The sequence below is a fragment of the Lingula anatina genome, chromosome 4 (genome assembly GCF_051362555.1).
Source record: "Lingula anatina isolate TDL-2025a chromosome 4, LinAna3.0, whole genome shotgun sequence".
Classification (NCBI taxonomy): domain Eukaryota; kingdom Metazoa; phylum Brachiopoda; class Lingulata; order Lingulida; family Lingulidae; genus Lingula; species Lingula anatina.
In genome coordinates this window covers 24,737,603-24,753,746 of record NC_141770.1, presented here as the reverse complement: position 1 = coordinate 24,753,746, position 16,144 = coordinate 24,737,603, and the positions used below count along the sequence as shown (strand labels likewise).

The 16,144-nt window shown below is 35.5% G+C and overlaps 2 protein-coding genes across 7 annotated transcripts in view; both read left to right on the top strand.

Moving 5' to 3' along the window:
• LOC106151520 (F-actin-uncapping protein LRRC16A) overlaps window positions 1-5,935 on the top strand; it is a 36,377-nt gene extending 30,442 nt beyond the window's left edge. For 4 of the 5 annotated variants that reach the window (XM_087011708.1, XM_087011704.1, XM_087011706.1 and 1 more), the window contains 3 exons: window positions 36-209; window positions 472-630; window positions 2,918-5,935. In XM_087011708.1, the coding sequence (XP_086867834.1) occupies window positions 36-209; window positions 472-630; window positions 2,918-3,387 (803 nt within the window). In that variant the 3' untranslated portion in view covers window positions 3,388-5,935. Of the gene's footprint in view, window positions 1-35; window positions 210-471; window positions 631-1,668; window positions 1,714-2,917 lie in introns of all 5 variants that reach the window. The other variant, XM_087011705.1, reaches the window with a different exon arrangement.
• A 1,690-nt stretch (window positions 5,936-7,625) lies between these two features.
• Window positions 7,626-16,144, top strand: part of LOC106151539 (thyrotropin-releasing hormone receptor) — a 13,403-nt gene continuing 4,884 nt past the window's right edge. Inside the window, exon 1 of one of the 2 annotated variants that reach the window (XM_087011701.1) lies at window positions 7,626-7,912. The gene's annotated coding sequence lies outside the window, so the exon portion shown is untranslated. Of the gene's footprint in view, window positions 7,913-12,772; window positions 13,057-16,144 lie in introns of those variants that run through there. The other variant, XM_087011702.1, reaches the window with a different exon arrangement.

The following is a 16,144-nucleotide window of genomic DNA, read 5'->3' as shown; positions in this document are numbered from 1 at the left end:
CTCATATCTTATCTTCCCTTCTGCTTTTCCCATAGAAGACAGCACAGATGGACCCTCCCCGAAGCAACCAATGAAACCAAAGCCTTTACTTCGCCCCAAACCTCCCCCAGTCGCACCTAAACCCAAACCTAAGCCCCGCCCTAAGGCAGGTTCCATGACTCCAGAAGGGAGCCCAGCAGGAAAAGATGCTTCTGGCACCAAGGAAGAGGGTAAGTCCAATCTTTATAAATACTGATCAGGGTTTTTTCTGATAGTTGTATTGTGTTGCCTTTGAATTCTTAAAAATGAATTTTTGAATTCATTTACATACATATACATAATGATTTAAGAAGTACTTTTAAAAAGATTTTCAGGAAATATTTACAGTATTGCAACATGGCTATGTCTTCATAAGATTTCTTTTACATTAAGTTGCAATTAAATGGACTGACCATGTTCAGTGTCACTAATTCTTCCACATTGTTCTCACAGAGTCGACCTCCCGCCCATCCAGCATGTTAGAAGACAATGAGGACCACGCTGAGAATTCTGAAGAATCTCCAGGAAAAGATCAGACACTAGGTGGCAGCAGCAGCACAGAGGACCTGGCAGACAAGACAGGACACAGCTCTGAGGAATCTTTACCCACAGGTAAATAACTTTAATTTACTTCTCACCTCTATTTTTCTGTAGACTTATACGTGAAAGCAGAAAAGCAATTTGTCCTGGGACCAACCTTCACATTACTGTACTCTTGATTTATTTGATAAGTCTAATGTCAGTACTGAAAGCAGAGCACAGTTTTGCAGATTTGATTTGGATCTTATAGTAAGGTTTCTTTGGTTAAGATTTCTAGAAATTGTTAAAAATAATACCAAAAATAAAAAAGGATTAACACTATGAAGGGGATGCCCAGACCAGTGCTCATGTCTAGTTTCTATCGTGAGAAGCACTTGACAGGTCTTTATGTTCCCATGGATGGGATGCTAGTCTCCTGAAACTTTCCTTCACATTGCATTGGTACCCATTTTTGCATGTGAATGAAGGAACGCAATGAGCATGAAAGGCCTTAACTCCGAAAGAATGAAGCGAGTTGCAAATAGAATGCAAACTCGACATCCATGCCACAAGTTTTATACTCTAACATAGAATCATCTCATCAAAAAAGTCTTAATAACTGACAATACCCTGAGTTTCATCCCAGCTAAAGGGAATCTTGTTTTCCTAGATACCCCTGTAACCTGTAACCTGCATGTGTATTAATATATTGGATATAATCTGTCAAGAAAACCAGGTTATGTCTTATATACAAGCATCCCATTTGTAGCAGTGACACTGTTACTGTATATTTTATCAATTTATTGACTGAATTTATTGTGCTGAAGATATTTTGTGCATTATGTCTTAATACTGTATCTCTGATTTGATAATGCTAAATTGATGATCATAGCTTTGTAGCCCATTATCATTTTTTTAGAAATAATTTATTTAATAAAAAAAATTTATAAAGCATGCCAATTGTGCTGCTGTTAACAATTGTCCACCCTACCACTTGAAAAATATCTAACTTGAAGACGAAAAATATCTAACTTGAAGACTTGCATGTTTATCTGCCTTGTTTGTAAAATGGTCATTATAGTAATGCACATAGACAATACTGTATTCAAACGTGTTTGTGCCTTTTTCCAGTCGATGGCTGTATAACTAATCAGTGATACCATTGGTTATTGTGAGGTAATGGGATTTTGCCTGATGCATTGCTGTGCTGCCAGCTTTTATACACGGCTTTTGTTTACCAATTTTAATGCTTAGGCAATATTAATTGAAAATTGTTTTTTGCAATATTTTGCTTTGATTTATTTTTTTCAAATGTTGGAAAGAAGCAAAGTCTTATACACATAATAACTGAATTAATGACAACACTTTATTCGGCATTTATTTAATTATTTGTAAGATTGTCACTGAGCCTACAGTCACTGGTCACTGGCAAACCATAGAGTTTTATGAAATAATTGCAGATATTTGTTTTTATTTTGCAAATTGTAACAGGCTTATAATCCTACTGGTACTACCATTATAATAAAAAGTGGCTTATTTATTTTAATTTTTTAATTTAACATTCAAACTTTTCATTTCAACCTTCTCAAAATGTCACTCAACCATTATTGATACTGCTTGTTGACCTTTGGCAAAATGAATTGTATTTCAACAGATAACAATAGCACCAACATTCTCCTAACCTGCCAAACATTTTCAGTGGATCCACATAAAGTTATTCTTATATTTCATCATTTATTTAAACTTATACCAAATGTTGTGTAAGGTGGAATTCTTATCACATTATGGGAAATTGTTATGTCACTGAAGAATAGATTAAGATTTCTCTTGAACAAAAGGGTGAAACTGTCTCCATGAGCTTTTTCCAATATGTCAGTTGTAGGGTTTGTGTGTTGCTAACAAGTAGTGTGGAGAGCATTTATTGGTAAGAAAAAAAGTGGCCAGTGTGTTGTTTCTATTTGCTTTAAAGAATAAAAAACAGGCTGTACAATTCCAAAGAGAGCTGCTTTCAGTTTTGGTTATAAGCTAGCTTAGAAAGACCACTCAGTCATTTACTTAAAGGGATCTTGACGGAGTTGATAAAACACATGTTCAAAATATTTAAATGATGATATTCCTTAAGATTTAAAGTTGAGGTTTTTACAATTCTGTCACATTTCCATTTGACTCTAAAGAAAGCTTGATATTGACAGCATGTTGCATTCATCTGTTATTTGCCATATATAACTTTTTGTTACAGGGTCTCCCAAAATGTTAAGAAAATATCTTTTGATAGTTGATTTAAGGCCCTATACAAAGTGAATGAAGTACAAAGGGGAATTGTCCGATCTTGAGGAATCCCAATGAAGTCTGTAAAGTTTGTCATATATCTTTATTTCAGATGTGATAGCACGCTCGCGCTCCCTTCACGGCAATTTGGCATCCACACCTGCTGCTGAGCGTCAGCAAAAAACCCGCAGTTTGTTCAGTGCTCTTTCCAAGGAGATGGAATCCCAGTTTCAGAAGAAAGAGGACCAGCCACATGCATTCAAAGGACGGAACTCTGGTGCAAATGATGCTGTGGCAACACAGGAGGAGAGTTCTGCTCTTAATCTAGGTGGCAACACTAAACAAGACAAGCCGAGTGGAGCCACCATTGACGACAAGCCAAGTGGGGATGTTGTGCCTGAAGATAGCTCTCTAAAACAAAAACAACAACAACAAGAGCACATTTCTGATTTAAAGGCAGAAAAATCTGATAAATCAGAAGAGCATGTTACGCCTCCGCCATTTGACGGGAAAACAAGTGAAGGGGGAACATCGACCGATGAGTTTGAGTTTGTAGATGAAGAAGATGTGGTGATGGTGTAAGTGTTAGAATCAGAGTGAGGTGAACCCTGGAACTTTCCTCCACCTCCTTCTTATCATCATTTTGCCCATTTTTCCACGAAATCATGACCAAAAAGGACAACCTTCTCATCCCCAAATCAACCAATAAAAATAATTACCAGCATGGCCATAAAGGTCTATGAAAACCATTTCCTCTGTATCTAGGGATTACAAATTTTGTATTGAAAACAATGTCTCTGTGGCTGATAATATTTGTTGTATCCATCATATTGCTTTTCATATTATTTATAAAAGACAAAGGTATTATCTAGTATTTCAATCCACAGATTTCATATTTATTGTAATTAGAAGAAAGATAAGCATGATGTGCATCATCTTGTAGAAATAAAAGTAAGTGGTTGATATGCTATAGGTTAAGGTTTATAATCGGGCATACAATTCAAAGGTACCATGTATAGATATAAAGTATAGCCAACTGTATCATTGTTCATTATGTTTATAATGCCTGTTTTTACTTGGCTGTGCACAGGGCAAAGGTTTCTCATGGCATGCTTACACAAGATGGAAGGGGATTGGACTGTTCTGGTCCCTGTGGTGTCCCCCTATGTAAACTAATCATTGGTGATGTCACTTGGTATATTCAGGTTGAATTTGTTCATGATGTTGATGTGCCCACAAATATAAAACACAATGTCAAATCTTTACAGACCACACAATTTTTTTAATTCGTTGTGAAAGCTTGGCAACTGATGACCAGGTGATATTTTACAGGGTGATATTTCAAATATTCAGATTATTATCTTCTACTTGCCTTATTGACAGTTATATTTTATGAGATGAATATAAAATACAGGGATAATTTTGTCAATATAAGATTTGCCAGTCTTTACATATGATGCTTTCAATAGTTTTACAAGTCAGGTCCCAGCTACTGAGAGTAATTTTTCAGTAGTTTATGTTTTTCACATGATATTTAAGAGTTGATGAAAGGGTCTATCAAGGTTGCAGTCCCATTTATTTTTAATTTATTTTAGTTATTTATTTGATTATTTATTTATATTGGTAAATATGGGATTCTTTTGTGTATGTGATTTCATTAATAAAACGATGAACTGATTTCAGCATCAGTATTGTTTCAGAAGGTATCAATGTTGCAATCAACATATGCAATGTGTTTTCAAAAAGGATTTAATCAATTAATTAATAAAAGTTTAATTAGTGTTCTGTGATGGTTGTCAGAAATACTGTATAACAATGAATTAAGAAAGGGTTGTATAATTGCTTTAACTATATTATACCCTACTGGAATTTTGCCAAAAAAAATTGTTTATTTGAATTTGACTGAAAATTATTGAAAATCACACTCATCTGACTGTTGAATTGAGAGTCTGCTGACATTGTCATTTTTTATTAGTCAATATTGTTTCTATAGGTGATAAAAATTGCTTTCCTTTAGCCAAAATGACCAAAGTTATTTTGATGTTTTTTTTATACAAATGTGCATCACAGAATTGCTCACTTTGTAGATAATCACGATTGCTATACTTTGACATACCCAAGAATACCAAATTTTCCTTTCACTTCTTATGCTCACTAGCACTTTTAACACAAGATCACACATGTAAATAATACGATAGACAGTAGCTTAAAGATTAATATAAACTGGTATCAAATTGACTGCAGTCCTGCTTCTTTGTTTGTACATTAGATGGTTGTAATCATTTATTATTATTATTATTATTTTTATCATTATTATTATTATTAAAACTGTACATGCTTGTAACTGTAGTGTCTGGTAACACTTAGCTCTGTCACAGTGACAAGCCCAACTCACACAGTGAGACAGTTCCTCAGCTACCTGTTGTGAGATAATTGAGCTTGTAGCTTAGCAAGACCAAGTCTTTTCAAAGCTTATTACTTAAATACAATGAGAGATAAAAGTTAACATAAGATAATATAGGCTAAACGGACGATTTATTAATGTGTTTAATTGGTTATGTGTAATATATATAATAAGCAAGGTTAACAGCTGCTGCTTGTCCCTAAATGTAGTGGTGATCATGGAGTAATATTATGTATAACAGAATGTTTGTAAATATATGATTTAAAAATAATACTTTTAAAACAAAAACCAATCCTTGAATATCCCTCAGTGTTGCAAGCTGTAGGTCTTCATAAGCTACAGTATCTTTGTATGGGAGCCTTACGTAGCCAAAACATTCCGATGATTTGCTGTATTTACAGATGTACAGTTAGAATTAGACATTGTTAGCAGGTGAACTGAAGTTTAGTCCAAAACTGTATGTGGTCTTTCCAGTGGACTAAATAATTAGAAGAGATATCAAGGCCGGAGCATATTTAATACATAGATACTCTATGTAGGTCACTGCCCCAGTAAAGGTGTCGCTGTAATCGAGACATCTGGAAACGCGAGTTGTAAGTTAGTCTGGGTGCATGTGACCACGCTCTTGACTGTACTGGTAGTTCCAGTTTGGGAGGGTTGAACTTTAATGTCAAATACACGTATATAAATATATGCATATGGTCAATAAATCAGGATTTACTTTAACATTGTAAGAAGTATTGTGCTTATCGAATAGCTTGGGGAGCTCACGCAGTGTTTGCCGGCTTTTCTGCAGCCCTGGCTTTATTCATCATGGATCTGCTGGTTACTAGATTTAGACGACGTTAAAGGTATACTGTGTGCAGTTGAATATATCTGAAAGTCATATTTTCTATGTCTACGTATCCTGAAAAGCCACTGATCTCTCCTAATTCAGACCTTAAAGCTGTGAACCTCTAAAAAAAGTACCAAACGTCGGTGGTTCCCTTCTGAAATGTCCAGAAAGACATAGTGACCTGTCATTTAGAACTAAATCGACCAATTTTAAAATGGAATAAAACAATGAAGCCAAGTACAAGGACGGGTCGAGTAATGACTCGTGAGTGGGAGACAAAATTTTTTTTTCCGAGGAAAAAATCGCGTGTACCGGTAGAGTACCTTTTACTTTTCATGTGTGTATTCTACTGATAACTGCCAAACGAAATAAACATCGTTCAAATTATCGTTTTAAAATGGACACCGCAAGCAATTATTTTAATTTTATAACACAAATTTGAGAGAGTATGGCTCACAAGGTATCATTTTGACCACAATTATCGCAGACTAGAGCCAGATGATTTGCGCGATTGCGAATTTGCCGAGGGTAACATTAAAACCGTGTTCATCATCTCGTTTTTACTACTCCATTTACGGTTAAATATATATATATATAATTCATGCCTCAAACATGGGCCATCACATTAATATATCCCGGAAATAACCTGGATAACTCTGTTTGGCTTACTTGGAGAATATGTAAAAAAAAAAAACGCAATTTCGGCTTCCACTTAGATCGATATCTGTTGTGGATTTAAAGCAATTAAGCGAAATTGCCTTTCAGGGAGGTATAAGAAGGAAATGACAGAAAAGCAGACTTGTTTTAATATCTCCAAAACGGTGGATTGCATTAAGCTGTAAATCCATTGAAAAACCAATAGAAATACAGGAGTCGTTTTTAAAAAGATTTTTTAAAAATATTTTATTCATGACTTCAGCCATATTTTAATCCAAGTTTTTTTTTTTACTTGTATAGTTCTAAATTACTATATCTGTATAGTCATTTGTTTTATATCTTGCTTTCCATATAGTACATATGTTTTAAGAACTCTTGTGAAGCCTGCTGGACATATTTTTATGGATTATAGACTTGAATTTATTAAATAACGAATGCTGTAATGTTTTGGTGAAAATGTATTGTGCATTGAAAAAATGCCACTTAGATTGACGAATAGTTTGCCCACGCGCTCTTCTCGATTCTGGGAATTTTGAATTCTTGGAAATGGCAACATGGCTCAGGATTTTGTTAGTCTGATTAATTATTTCTTGAATTAAGAGCACTTACTTTTTTCCAACCCTTTTGGTATATTTTCCCTTCGGGTTGGACGATTAACGTTACTGTTTAAAACCGGATATTAAAGAAATACCATTAGAGAATAAAACGTTTTTGAAACGCAGAATTATCTGTTCCTGATCTCAGAGATGTCACTCAATTTCACTGGTAACTGTTTACGATTCACATTTATACAGGTTTTCTCTAATTGAGGAAATGAAACACTCGCAAGATATCGAAGGATAGGTGATTACGTTTTTGGGCAGTTGGATGCCGCCTGCATAACATGCGGGTTTGCGTATTCTTTCTAATTTGGTGCATAGCATTATAATGATTAGCAACTAATGAGATATCAAAGCACAGCTCCTATTCGTGCTCTTGTTAATTCATGTTAGACCTCTATGCATTTCAAACATGAACAGTCAAAGTAATAGCATTTATAAACATTTCCGTGAGGCGTGGCGTAACGATATTGGTTATATAAGGCAGGGAATATTATATCTGATATAATTCCCTGTATAAGGCAAGATTATTTTCACCAGGTTGTATTCGCAAGTCACTACCGTAGATTCGTGAATGCTTTGCCATGAGGAAATGAAGGATAATGCAGTAAGGTAAATATGCCAGTTTTCTCAACAAATTCTTTGTCATAAATATAACAGGTTTGGCAAATTGACGTGTGTAGACTTTCCAATTTTGTTGTATCGTACTGTACATTAACATAGGAAGTAATCCTTTCAATTGATAGATGCAAGTAAATCACAGTTTCATGGTTTTTATATAATTCTCTGCAGTTTTCCCACCAAATCGTGGAGACTACTTAAAAATACAAGGATAAATGTAATCTAAGAACCAAAGCTAAACAAAGAAAATGTATCGCATTGATGTTTTTTTTACCATGTTCATCTATAAAGAGCCAATTAATGTAAGTCAAGTAATGTAAGTCACATTTATATGAAGTCAGGAGAAAATTTTCAATTTGCCGTCGGACTGCTATACATGCAGAACTTTGTCAAGAAATGAAATTACCTACAAATTCAAAGATATTCATATGTCCAAGATGTAAGGGTGACAGTTGATAACTACGTAGCACTGTCGTAAAGAGTTAATTAAAAAGGAATGGAAAACATCCGAAATAGTCCAAATTCTGGTGATTAAGAGTTTATTCAAGAAGGATATCGTTGAATTTGAAGTCCACTTGTGTCACAAGTAATGACAAACTAGTTAGCGAGTGCCGTTTTAGACAGGTTTACGATGAAAGTTTACATAATTCATCCACATATATTTCTGGTTGTTTTCTCATATGCTCTGTAGGGTTTTCCTCAGAATTGATGCTTGTTATATGTAATTCAGATAGTACGTTTTCACCATTTTTTGCTTGTTATTTTGGCACCCCTTTTTAAGACGGCATTCCTGGCGCATACAGTTTCACCGTTGTTACTTATGGCATGTCCCACCTCATGCGTTTTCTCGCAAGTTTTTAAATCTCGGATGACGTCACTACAACTGCCAGTCTATCTCGGATGTTTTATATTGAGGTACATGTACGTGGTTAAAGACTCCCGCAGACAGTTTGGGAACACATGTCAGAACCGCTGCTGTTTAATTGAAGGCATTTAGCAGGATCTAACTTTACTATCTGACATTGAGCTTAATCTCCATGGCAATTTCAATAAAATTAGTGATAAATCATCCCATCTCATGTACTACCAAACCAAACAAGTCGAACTTGTTCTCGTTGTTTTGTATTCATTTATTATTTTTTTAAAAAAATTATCTCTTTTTCGGTCATTATCGTTATTTTGTTATTACTGAAGCAAGTAGCTGTACCCATCGCGTCTCTAGACAATTATGAATGCAAATCATACTATGTTTTTTCCTTCAAGGTGCCTTAATTGCCAGTTAGATAACACGTACTTATTTGAGAGAAAATCGCTCAGCATTTTTTTTTCTTTTCAATTCAGCGAACATTGCCAGACAATAAAGATAAATAGTTGTTCTGAAAAACATCAAGTACCAGAGAATGGAAGAATGGCACGTATGCAGTCGAGTTACAGTCAATCCCATGTCCATTTCAATAATGTAAGGGAATTTAATGGAATATTACGGTTAGTTCCACCGCAGCTCTCCCCCCAGAGAATAGCAGTCGGGTTTCATTTCTTAGTTTTATAACATGGTTTTTATCGACATAACATCAAGTGTCTGTGCCTTGGGATGACGTTAACTGACTAACAAATCAGACATTCATTTGAGAATTCTTCTATTCTTCCCTCGGTTATCGATAGGAAGAACTACTCTAAATGTGCAATAAATTTTGACAAAAAAGTTACCTTATCCAATTAATTGAAAAAAGATTAATGTGCTGACTAATTGGACAATTTTAACTCTTGTCTTTCAAATATTGAAAAAAATACAGTGTAATTATTTTTCTAATTATAACAAATGGATTGTATACCAAGGCTTTGACAAACAACTTGATTTGAACTGGTTGACGTAAATTTTAGCAGTTGTTTGAAGTATAAAAGAAATCAGGTTAATGCGATCGTGATAATTTGAAAAAGGGGTATTTGTTTCAATTTTCTATCTATTTTGCCAAACGGTGAAATGTATGTTTCAATCATACCGCCGCGTACGACTCTTGGCAAAATTTGAACTGGAATTGTACGAAATAATTACTTAACAAATGGCTTTGCCGGACAAACATCGCCGCTTAAAAGGGAAATGAAATTAATTAACAGAACATAGATGTCCAACATAGACTTTAAACACCCTGGAACAGAAACAACAGAAACCCATTAAACAGATCACGATTATGTGGCAAGAGATACGGTTTGAAGGCGGGTTTACACGGGAAAATAACTTAAGGCTCATTTCCAATAAAACTATCGAACTACGTTGATCGATCAAACTCTGCTGAATGCAATCAGATCAAAAGATTAGCACGCTTCCTCTTGAGTAGAATACAGAAAATCCGGTAATTATACGAGTAAGTTGCAAACAAGAGGAGGCGTGTTACTTAGTTTATTTGATTGCACACAGTGAGAGTTCCCGCGGAGTTGGACCGATAATCGTGGAACAATAGTTTCATTGGGAATGCGCCCTGAGGGTGGTGTGCACCCACACGATGTGCAATAATGGGGTAGGAGTCGGCAGGAGCTATGCAGTGCACACAAAGAGCGTGGCAAATGGACATCATCTCTCCATCTCTCCAGCATGGCCCCTTTTATTGCCATTAAACCGACTTCTTCCTTGAGTAAGGTTCAAGATCTTTTTATGTACAGACACAGATGTGTCTGTACATATTGCCATCACCTGCGTCTGTCGTCGCCGGCGTCGCCGGCGCCGTCGCCGTCGGCGCCGTGCACTTTCCTTGTAAACACGATAAGTGGAGGGCAGTTTTACTTTTTGGCTTTATATTTACAGAGCTGATGAATATTCATAAAACGCAGGTCAAGTTCGAAAATCAGCATAATCAGGCCATTATTGTAGACGTTATGCTGTTTTTTCACTTTTCAGCATATATGCAACCCTGTAAACACATTTTAAGGAAAACCGTTAGGCCTGTTGTCATGAAACTCACAGGAGTAATCAATCTTACTAAAACGCAGGTCAAGTTTGAAAATCAGCATGATCGGACCACTATTTTAGTAGTTATGCTGTTTTTTCATTTTTCAGCATATATGCAACACTGTAAACACAATATAAGAAAAATAGATTGGCCAATTGTCATTTAACTCACAGGAATGGTCAATCTTACTAAAACGCAGGTTGAGTTCGAAAATCAGCATAATCGGGGCATTATTTTAGAAGTTATGCTGTTTTTTCACATTTCCTAAGATTCAATTCTTAGGCATGTTAACAGTCTTATTATTTTACTAATAAGATACATAAAAGTGTTTGTTTGACATTTCCTGCATCTTTACAACATTGTTAGTTGATTATGTAAAAATGATGGTAAACTTGTTATCGTGTATTGTGTAATAAAGTTTCAAAAATGGAAATAAACTCATATCATTGCAGTTTGTCAGATTCAATCATTCACTATGTTCAGAATCTCAGAATGGAGGAAATTGGACATTTAACACTATTCTATTGATATTTTTCCCATCTCATCAATTTTCTTAGTTGATCATATAAAAATTGCAGTAAACTGTTTATTTTGTTTTATGTTAAAAAAAGTGTTAAAAATGGAAATAAACCCATGTCTTGTTTTACATTTCCTCAGATTCAATTCTTAGGCATGTTAACAGTCTCATTATTTAACTAATAAGACATGTAAAAGTGTTTGGTTGACATTTCCTGCATCTTTACAACATCATTAGTTGATTATGTAAAAATGATGGTAAACTTGTTATCATGTGTTGTGTAATAAAGTTTCAAAAATGGAAATAAACTCATATCATTGCTGTTTGTCAGATTCAATCATTCACTATGTTCAGAATCTCAGAATGGAGGAAATTGGACATTTAACACTGTTGTATTGATATTTTTCCCATCTCATCAATTTTCTTAGTTGATCGTATAAAAATGGCAGTAACCTGTTAATATTGTTTTATGTTAAAAAATTGTTAAAAATGGGGAAAAAATTTTCAGAACAGTGCTGTCTTGTTTACATTTTGGCATTTTCAAGTTGTGACTTTGAAGTTCCATAGGCCTGAGGACCTTTGCTAGTCACATTTTCTGAATATCCATGATACTAATATTTTATTATTAAAAATTGATGGTCATTATGCTGTTAAACATTATGTAATATTGCATCAAAATTTGAAAAAAAAAAACAAACTATTTTGGGCACTGCTCCCATGATGACCATTTAAGAAAAACCATGTCACTTACTGTTCTCAAACTTACAGGAAAGAAACATGGGACTAGAATACAGCTTCAGTAGGCAATGCAGTCTGTTTGGTAATTCTTACTGCCAGTTTAAACAGTTTTTTTTTTTTTTTTTTTTTTTTTTGTGAAAATTTAATTTTTCACATATTGGCATTTTCAAGGTGTGACTTTGAAGTTCCACAGGCTTGAAGACCCATGCTAGTCACATTTTCTGAAAATCCATGATACGTATATTTTATTATTAAAAATTGACGGTCATTATGCTGTTAACCATTATGTAATATGGCATCAGAATAGAAGAAAACTCAATTTTGGGTGCTGCTGCCATGATGACCATTATGGGAAAACCATGTTACTTATGATTGCCAAATTTTCAAAAAAGAAATACGGGACTAAAATGCAGCTTGAGTTGGAAAAACAGTCTAATTGGCTTCTTTTTCTGGAAGTTATACATTTTCAAAGTGTGAACTTGTTACACATTTTACTTATATTGGTATTACCTGTTGAGCATAATTAAAATTTGATGTTGAATTTGCAGTTTAACATAATGTACTTTTGCATCAGAATTGACAGTAGCCTATTTTGAGCATAGTTATTTCCTGTTTTTTGTCTGTACATTTGACAGCTTTGCTGCCTTGTTTTTTTTTGTAACCGCCACTGAATGCGGTATTGGGGCGCTATAAAACTCGTCGAAACGTACGAAGTATTGAAGACAACAGAGGGCCGCTTAATAAGAGATAACACACCAGGTTCTCTATACCTGTAAATCTGGAAAGTTTTTAGTGTAAACTGTGCTAGATGCACGTTCATGTATAAAGCAGTGAGGAGAACAGAATATTTTTCATTTGAGGAGTTTGGCTGAGCCAGAGAACACAACAAACAATCACTTGCGATCCTTCGAAAAGCTTACAGGTATTGTTATCAGGTAAATATCGTTTGCTTTATTTATTTATTTATTGCCTAGGGCGAGTTTTTAATTTTATGGAAATGCACTTAAATAGGTATTTCTAGGAATCTAAACGATGAAACATACCAAACATAAGTTTTTTGCTATAACGATCTTCATCAAAGACATAATTTTGAGGGTTCATAATGCATTACTACAAGGAAACCGTGAATGTTACTTTTAAATCCACCAGATATACGATATTGGGTCCAGGCGCTATGAATGGAAGGTTGACCAAAACATAAAACGCAATCTGACGTAATAAGTGATAAATACTATTTTATAAGTTTTCATGTAGGTAATGAGCTTTCATGTAGGTAATGTAACAAAAGTTGGTCTTTGAAGCTTATATCCAAATTGTTGCTTATAGTTGGTTGAATTGTGTAGGCCAACTGACAATGAACCTTTACAAACCCAGTAGCTCTTAAAGCTAATTAATCAAATGGTTATTCTACGATACGCGTTAAGGTCAATCGCATGCATATATAGTTTAGAATCTATAGAATTCGACCATTATCGACGGAGCCGTATCTCACCGCGAACATCTGTGCCGTGACGTTCCTTGTTAGACGCTTGTAGTTGCTGCCTTTTCCCCAAAAAGAACATACCATTACAGTGTGCGTTAAGCCTTCCATAATAAAGGAAACTTCTACAAAATTTCCAAGATTTCACATTTTTACATTAACCACTTAGGTACAGACTTGACATTTAGTATGGAATATTTCAGTTTCAAAGGTATATCTTGGTAAAAATGCGTTCTTTTTTTCATAAAACTCAGATCTCACATAAAATATCTGACTGGAGAAGTGTGAAGTCAGGTGTGTCGCTACCAATTAACTGACTACCAAGTCTGGTGCACTGCTGCATTGTGTAATATGCAGTGATTTAATTGGGTAGTGCCCCTTTGGGATAGCCAAAGCTTGGCTTTGGCGAAGCATGGTGCTGTTAAAAAAGTATCCATATGTCGGTAACTACTGCATAGAAGAATTTGAAATGTAGCATGCAAGCGGTCAGTTTTGCAGTGATTAAAATGAGTTAAACAAAATTGTTAATCTGTGCCAGAATGGCGCGAAAAAGACAGACATTGCCAGACAGATAATTGTGTCAAACGAAATGGTCAGCACAGTTTTATGGAGTTATACCCAGACTGATGTACCTACACAGATACCACGGCCAATGTATCGCCGTCTAACCACCAGGGTACAGGACTCAGTGTCCTTCAGGATATGCTGCTGTAACTAAACAAACCCACCCAGTCCGTTCAGAATGAGGGGCAAATTGTGACCAAAACCCGTTTTTCAAGGCTCTTAGCGAATATCAAACTGGTTTAAGCAGGTTAGGATACCAAACGACCTCTGAGGAAGCCACTGTAAACAGCAAAACAGTGTCGTCTGTTTCTGTAATGAATTGAGGACCATGACCCTTTCTGGGTAGAACACTGAAACCGCGTGGCTTTCTTTATTGACGTCAGATTTCACCTGTACCGCTTAACTGGTCCAAACAGAGTTTACAGACATCCAGAAGAGGCCTACGACAAGTCGTGTGCCGCTTCTGAAGTGACTAGGGTCATTGACAGCGTCAGTATTTGGAGTGAATACCACATTGGTGCCAAAACACCAATGGTAGTCATTGATAAAAACCTAAACCAGATGAAATAAAGGAATAATGTGGGAACCATTTGACTATCATATGATAGGGGGCACCTTAGGAACAATTTTAGGTTGCACAATGAGATTGCCCGTTCACACAGAGCACTTTTAATAGCAGATAACTTACAGAGCCGAGGAATTGAGCAGATACATTGGTCATCAAAATCGCCATATTTGAACCAACGAATCAACGGCCTGCATGTCCTACAACAAAACTGAACCAAACTGGACAAGTTTTGACCGTTGCCTGGAATTTTTTTCCAGATTAAACTCTAAAAACCTATCCTAAGGAATGCCTTGCCGCTTGAAAGCTCTGGTAGCAGCCAGGTGAGGTCAGGTGTAACAGCCACCGTTGCTGTGACAAGACACTGACATGAGGGTCCTTTGTTGGGCGTATAACTCTTTTAAAGACGATAATTTGGAAAATATAGAGATCCAAAACATCGCTTTCAATGGTTGCCGTATGACCTAAAATAGGCAATGCATTTTTGTTCGCTTCACTGGCGAATACAATTGATGAACTGATGTCACAATGACATCAAAGAGATAAATAAAAGTTATTAAAACGCCATTTTAATCCTTATTTTCATTTATAAGTCAGCAAAATAGGAAAAAAACTGACGAAATATAATTTGGAAAAAAATATTCCATATTAAATGTCAAGTCTGTATTTCCTGTATTTTTAGTCATTGATTTTTAGGAATTTTCTACAAATGAGTCGGTTTCATAGTTTAAATTTCTATTTTCACCCTTACGAGTGAAGTTCGACACTACGAGATTGGTCCAAATATTAGAAATGTAGACTTCAAGACGTGTGTTTATAGACCGTAATGTATTCCACAGGGATTTGGATATGGTGCATCTTGGTGATTATGGAAAGAATCTTGCAATTTCTAGGAAACTTGGTTTTATTTCTTTGAAAAGGTCAAGAGCTCATTGTGTGGCTTTAATGTATCCCTCTTCAATTTCTGAGAACTGGCCTGAATAGAGTTGACAGTAATATACTGCCAAGCACAGGGTGATTGTTAATGGCTTGACTGCAACCTCCAATATATACGTTCTTGCTTATAGTTTTGAAAGAACGCAGGTACTAAAGCGGGGTGAGTTAAGGTAAGGGGGCGTGATCAAACAGATAAGTACCACTACTGAGGACATAATAAAACAAGTTTTTAAAGCTCACTTTGACCCGAGCAAGCTATCCTGGGCAGGGCACCGGAAATCTTATAAAGAGTGAATGGCCCCGTTAAGTTGATACGTGGCGTTTCAGTTAATTCGTGGGCTACTTTTTTATTAACCTTTTTTCTCGTACATGTGAAAGTTCAATCGAATATGAAATAAGATGTTGAGTCTGAAGTATACAACTGGAGAATGTGAATAATGTTTAAAGGTGCACTATCTGCCTTTGAAAACGTCCCAAA